Consider the following 6,900-nt stretch of genomic DNA (forward strand, 5'->3'; position numbering starts at 1 on the left):
TCGTTTGTTATGATTAGTATGCTAGTTGTCTGCATGACTCTTGCATGTGTTATGTGTTTTATGTGTACTGGGCGGGCCTCATTGCCAGGCGAGGCTTGATGATTATATTGTATGCTATTTATCTTTTTTATTTGCATTTATCTTTGTGATCTTTGCACGTGTTTATGTGTTTGCATGTTTACCTGACGGGGCCCGATCACTGACAAATTTCTTTACCGAATGGGGCTCGATGTCGGGCGGTACTTATTATATGTTTGATATGTATGATATGTGGCATGTTGGGGAACTCACTAAGCTTCATGCTTATGGTTTTCAGTTTATGTTTTCAGGTACTTCTGTTTCGAAAGGGAAGAGCTCGGGATGACTGCATTGTACACACCACATTGTTTATTGACTCTGATGTTCTTGGATTTTTATTGATACACTCTGATTCACTATAGTTTTCATGATATTGTTTTGGATAATGGTTTTATTAATTTACAAATCTAAATTTTTAGTCTTAATTGTTGGGACGTAACCTAAAATCCCCAATAGTTTTTCAGTTATTTGTTTCTTATATCAAAACCCATAATGTACAATGCCATAATTGTGTTGATTTGCTTGTTTTTACAGGCTTATGGTGAAATCCATGTCGTGAGTATGAGAGAAATGATATTTGTAATGATTTATGTGTCATTTGACATGGTTTTGGGAGTTTAATTGATTGGTAATACGACAACATTAATAGTGAAATGATCAAAAGTTGAAAGATATAAGGATAACATTTAAGATCTTAAATATATGAATAGAAATAGACTCGAGAGAGCTATATGAAATCAGATAAAGGGTTACCTTCGATTACAATATGAGAGCAACTACACCAATTCTACTATTCTTTGCAATCTTCCAATTTCCATATGTGACAAGGTAGAATTACAACATTCTACTTTCAATATTGTTCTTGCTAAAGCAATTATAGAAGTCATATATTGAAAAAGTTTTACTTTTCAATCGATGTTCTTTGGAATTCATCAATCAAATTGTAAGTAAAGTGCATAAAGATTTTTTTTTATCCCAGGGTAAGTAAGTTCTTTGGAATTCATCAATCAAATTGTAAGTAAAGTGCATAAAGATTTTCTTTTTATCCCAGGGTAAGTAATTATAGAACAAGGCAATGCGATTGACCAACTTTATTTCATTTGTCATGGTGAGATAATATAACTTCATTCCTTCCTTTTATATATATATATATATATATATATATATATATATATATATATATATATATATATATATATATATATATATATATATATATATATATATATATATAACCTTATAGTTCATTTGGGGTTTATGGTTTAGGGTTAAAGTAAAAAACAACACTTACATTATGAGCTTTACATTGTGAGCTATGTAGACTTCTTTTGCTTTGACAATCTTATGCATGTATTTTAAGTCTATTTAGAAAAGGATTTATAGGCGTGAATATGGATACAAACATTCTTACTGTTGATTCAATATTAAGTTTAAGTTTATAAATATTTATTCAAAATTGAAAAAAATTCCCTGATCTATATGTTAATAAAAAAGAAGATATGATGTTATCATAAAACAAATCAGTGAAAGTATGCTTTCTGTTTCTAACATTTAGCAAGAAATGGATATGTACTTTAATATATTTTTTTATATGTACCATTGCATGTTTCTGTTTATTCATACCATCGTAACTATTAGTTGCAAAACCAGAAAATAGATTGCTGTTTCTTGGAATGTAAGTTTTGATTTTACGATTAACGTTAAAAAGTTAAACACATTATTAATATAAAATAATAGCTTCTTTCTGTCACGAAGCACATAGTACCCCTGGTTAAAGTTAAATAAAGACATACTCTAAGTGCAATCTTCAAAAGATAAATATATTTTCCTTGAACTACTTGAGAATTGGGCAATAGCCTTAAAGCGCGTTGAGATTTTATTTTGATCGTTAAAAGGAGTAACAAGTTTTTTTTTTTTTTTTCCTAAAAGTGTTTGGATTAGGGTTTTTGTAGTGGAAAAAAATCAACAATTCAATAAATTTTTTTTTTAAATATTTGACTTAGCTTAAGGTATTTTAAGTTAATATTGCCTTTTACAACTCAAAAAATCATAAAAAATTTAATAAGATTACAAATTCTAGCATCTTAAATTATTTATTTATTTATTTTGAAAGGTTAAGGATAAATTGTTTTAAAAATCCTTTTTTCCAAACAATAATTTAATTTTCAAAAACAAATAAATGAAAAATTATTTGGAAATGAAATCCAAAACACCTTTCTTGAGCCCAACTGTCGGCCCAATCGTCGGAGCCTGGGGAAATTAATACCCTAAAAAATTATCCCTCCAGGCGTTTTCCATAAGGGTCCAGTTCCTGCTTCGCGGCTCGCATTCTTGGAACCGATACGTATGTACCTAAATCATCCATCATAATCTGCGTGTGTTCTGTGCATGTGGTTGTCTTCGATTACTCAAAAAGACCACTTTTGTTTTCTGATTACTGCTTGCTGCTTGTCCTCAGTTGTAGAGATACAGAAGAAGCAAAGATGAGTCGAGGAGCAGTAGCGAAGGGGGGAAAGAAGAAGATTGCGACATTCGTTATTGATTGCGGGAAGCCTGTTGAGGACAAGATTATGGAAATTGCGTCATTAGAGAAATTCCTTCAGGAGAGAATTAAAGTCGGCGGCAAGGCTGGTAATCTTGGAGACTCCGTTACCATTTCCCGTGAAAAGAACAAGATCTCCGTCACTTCCGACAACAACTTCTCCAAAAGGCAATAAACTTCCTGCAAAACTCCTCTTATATCATTCCATTTGAATAATCTATCTTCTTCCATGTGAGTTAACTTTAACTTTATATCCCACTTATTGCTTAAAGATCAATTAGATTCTCAGACCTAAAACATTAAAAATTGATCCAAAACTGGAAGTAAACGGATATAGCCATTCCATTTGATTGGTTCGAGGAATGATTATACTACAGTTGTATAATCTAATTCTGGTGTACACATAATCTAGAGAGAAGGATTGCACTTTTGTGTTGCTGTTTTGGTTTAAGATGTCATGGTTATAAAATATGAATAATGAGTTTTTGTAAATAGTAGGGTTATATATATATATATATATATATATATATATATATATATATATATATATATATATATATATATATATATATATATATATATATATATATATAGGGTTAGGTTATTTTGTTTTCACTTTCTATTGTGTGCATGTATGACTGATTCTGGACCAATCATTTTAGTTATTTTAAGAAAGTAATTAATGCATATTACATGTTAAAGATATAATAGATATTAATTACATCTTCAGCATTTAATATGCATTAATTACTTTCTTAAAATAACTAAAATGATTGGTCCAGAATCAATCATAAAGGCACAATAGATAGTAAAAACATTTGAACCTAACTATATATCTCTCTCTCTCTCTCTCTATATATATATATATATATATATATATATATATATATATATATATATATATATATATATATATATATATTGTGTGCATGTATGACTGATTCTAGACCAATCATTTTAGTTATTTTAAGAAAGTATTTAATTCATATTACATGTTGAAGATATAATAGGTATTAATTACATCTTCAACATTTAATATGCATTAATTACTTTCTTAAAATAACTAAAATGATTGGTTCAGAATCAATCATACGGGCACACAATAGATAGTGAAAACATTTGAACCTAACTATATATATATATATATATATATATATATATATATATATATATATATATATATATATATATATATATATACGGAAAAGTGAATATACCCTTAAGGGTATATAAGCTTAGGTACCCAAACTCACCATAATACGTTGTTTTGTATCATATAATACATTCTAATTGTCTAATGTTCTTATAATTTAACTTCTAACTTGATTACTTCCAAGATTTTTATAAATTACACATTTATTTTTTTCTTACATAATTTTCATTTTCATCTACAATATATATAGCCTAATAAGTGTTCGGCAAAAAGATGTGATGTAAGAGAAAGATTATACGGAAATTTCGAATATCTTGAAAGTAAATCAACTTAAGATTGAAGTTTATGAACATTATAATGAATATATCAAACAAAACGATGTATTATGGTATGTTCGGGTACCTAAGCTTATATACCCTTAAGGGTATATTCACTTTTCCCATATATATATATATATATATATATATATATATATATATATATATATATATATATATATAGGGAAGAGTTATATGGAAAATAAATGATTAGGGCAACACATATTTGAACCAATGAAAACATGGCAACATATCACTTCCACAATACATTACTTGTGAAGAAAGAAATGGACACGTGCCATTTGATTATTAATTACTTTCTTAAAATAACTAAAATGATTGGTTCAGAGTCAATCATACGGGCACACAATAGATAGTGAAAACATTTGAACCTAACTCTCTCTCTCTCTCTCTCTATATATATATATATATATATATATATATATATATATATATATATATATATATATATATATATATATATATATATATATATATATATATATATATATATATATATATATATATATATGGAAAAGTGAATATACCCTTAAGGGTATATAAGCTTAGGTACCCAAACTCACCATAATACGTTGTTTTGTATCATATAATACATTCTAATTGTCTAATGTTCTTATAATTTAACTTCTAACTTGATTTACTTCCAAAATTTTTATAAATTACACATTTATCTTTTTCTTACATAATTTTCATTTTCATCTACAATATATATATTTGTTGGTTGGTTGTTTGAGCAGGTATCTGAAGTACTTGACAAAGAAGTACTTGAAGAAGCACAATTCGAGGGATTGGCTTCGTGTGATTGCTTGAAACAAAGACCGCAATGTTTATGAGTTACGCTACTTCAACATTGCTGAAAACGAGGGTGAGGAGGAAGATTGATTTTCTTCTTTCTTTCTTATCTCATGCTTTTCAAGTTACCCTATTTATTTTCAGAAATATTCTACATCACTAAGTTTTCATCTTTTTATGTTTATATTTTCTGAGTTGCAATGAGTGACAATACAATTTTTTTTGTTAGTTACTTTATTCCTAACTCTTAAGGGGTATATATAGAAAAACACAACCAATTATATATGTATATAATACATAAAAACCCTTATATTATTTTTACGTTTAGGAAAACTCTTAAATTAATAGTTAACATTCGAAAAAGACCAAAATAAAGGGTTTTAAGAGAAATTGACAACTAAAAATTTGATGTTGCTTCCATTTTTGTTTTTTAGTACAACATTGATGTTAATTGGGAAATTGACAACTAAAAATCGTATTAATTTCATATAGAGAACACAAAACACCTTCAAAGTTCACTTTTAAGCTCAAAACACTAAAGGGGCAAATAGAGTTTTGTTCTTAGGGTTTGGAGAGGAGGAGGTTGGTCATAGGAATGACCAAGAGTGAATTAAGGTCTTTAAATAGGGCATAAACCCTAAAAATTAGGGTTAGCCCTTGGTGACAGTACGCCCCACGTACGCCTAGCGCACGTGGGTTTCCTCTGCGACCAGCTTCGACCCAGTACGCCCAATATACTTATAGCGTACGCCCAACGTACACGGGTAGGGACTAAAAACACCAATCTTTCGAAGGTCATAACTTCTTTGTTTTAAGTCCCATTTCGATGTTCTTTATATCCACACAAAACTAATGGGAAGCTCTACAATTCTATCAACTCTCCTTTGCCTTACAATTTCCCGGGATTAAATCCAAAATTCATAAAAGGCCCGGACTATCATTTTACAGTTATACCCTTAGGCTCCAAAACATAAACCGAACTCTCGGATCACCTAATCTACATTATCCACATCCAAGGGGTCTAAATTTCTCCTTCCCCAAGGCTTATAGCCTTATGATAATTGATCTTCGAGCCACGACCCTGAATTAGGAAACGATTTGAAATAGGGTGTTACGAATTGTCTTTAGAAAAACCTTTGGAGGAAAATGCACATGCCCCAACGAGGGGGATGAGATCCGTGGCTAGTGTCGGGTAGCGGGTTATATTTCTATGCCTACTGGGGGAAATTTCGAATGACTGGTCAGCGGTGCACGCTCCGTGAGTCCCCTGCAAATGCTCTACAGTGTGAGCTTCGCTCCGCGAGCTTGTCAGCGCGTTTTGAGTGTCGAGGCGTTGGAGTGGTTATCTGAAAAGATAATGCAGCTGCTACTCCGCGAAGTATTTCGAAATGATCGTGAGAGAAAATTCAAATTGACTTATAATTTGATTATGTTGTCTTTTCAAATAATCGCTCCAAGTGCCGCGACACTCAAAGCATGACGACAACAGGCTCGCAGAGCAAAGCTCGATTTGTAAAGCATTTACAGGGGACTCGCGAAGTGTGCACTCCTGACCAGTCACCCAAAGTTTCCCCTGGGCATAGAAATATAACCTGGTACCCGACGTTGGCTACGAGTCTCATCCCCCATCGTTGGAGCATGCGATTTGTCCTCAACGGTGTTTCTATGGACAACTCTTGGTCCTGCCTAGGAGGCAGGAACCATGGACCGAGTACATTGAATTTGATTTATGAACCTCGAAGCTTGGCACAATAGCCGCTACGCATAGCAACCTCAGAGGCTGTATGACGATGTCGCGCTTCTTAGCTATTTTGTCCTAGCGATTTATCGACACCATTGTCACATATCATCCTTGCTCTGCATAACATTATTAGCAGCCCCGTCCCGCATCACATTACTGACATCAGCTATGTTGCATCACATTGACCGTATTATACTCTTGAGACGAAAGGAGTATCAAGCCAACCATTGTTACATAAGCCCTTCGCGCAACACCA

At 31.5% G+C, this 6,900-nt stretch overlaps 1 protein-coding gene across 2 annotated transcripts; it reads left to right on the plus strand.

The window, feature by feature from the left end:
• The first annotated feature begins 2,296 nt into the window (after positions 1-2,296).
• On the plus strand, positions 2,297-5,147 carry LOC111921493 (60S ribosomal protein L22-2). Of its 2 annotated transcripts, XM_023917069.3 has the most exons (3): positions 2,297-2,422; positions 2,537-2,788; positions 4,849-5,147. In XM_023917069.3, exons 2-3 carry the CDS (start codon positions 2,562-2,564, stop codon positions 4,919-4,921), a joined length of 300 nt encoding a protein of 99 aa, XP_023772837.1. In that variant the 5' UTR covers positions 2,297-2,422; positions 2,537-2,561; the 3' UTR covers positions 4,922-5,147. The 2 variants fall into 2 exon arrangements, with proteins under 2 accessions (XP_023772837.1, XP_052619841.1); XM_052763881.1 differs by lacking the exon at positions 2,297-2,422 and having other exon boundaries at positions 2,429-2,788.
• Positions 5,148-6,900: the final 1,753 nt, after the last annotated feature.

This window comes from Lactuca sativa, chromosome 5, assembly GCF_002870075.4.
Source record: "Lactuca sativa cultivar Salinas chromosome 5, Lsat_Salinas_v11, whole genome shotgun sequence".
Lineage (NCBI taxonomy): Eukaryota > Viridiplantae > Streptophyta > Magnoliopsida > Asterales > Asteraceae > Lactuca > Lactuca sativa.

What these genes read in the sequence shown, in the direction of transcription:
- LOC111921493 (XM_023917069.3), top strand. Translation starts at nt 2,562, where the DNA reads ATGAGTCGAGGAGCAGTAGCGAAGGGGGGAAAGAAGAAGATTGCGACA. An exon ending in GACAACAACTTCTCCAAAAG is followed by an intron (nt 2,789 to 4,848) that starts GCAATAAACTTC and finishes TTGTTTGAGCAG; the next exon opens with GTATCTGAAGTACTTGACAA.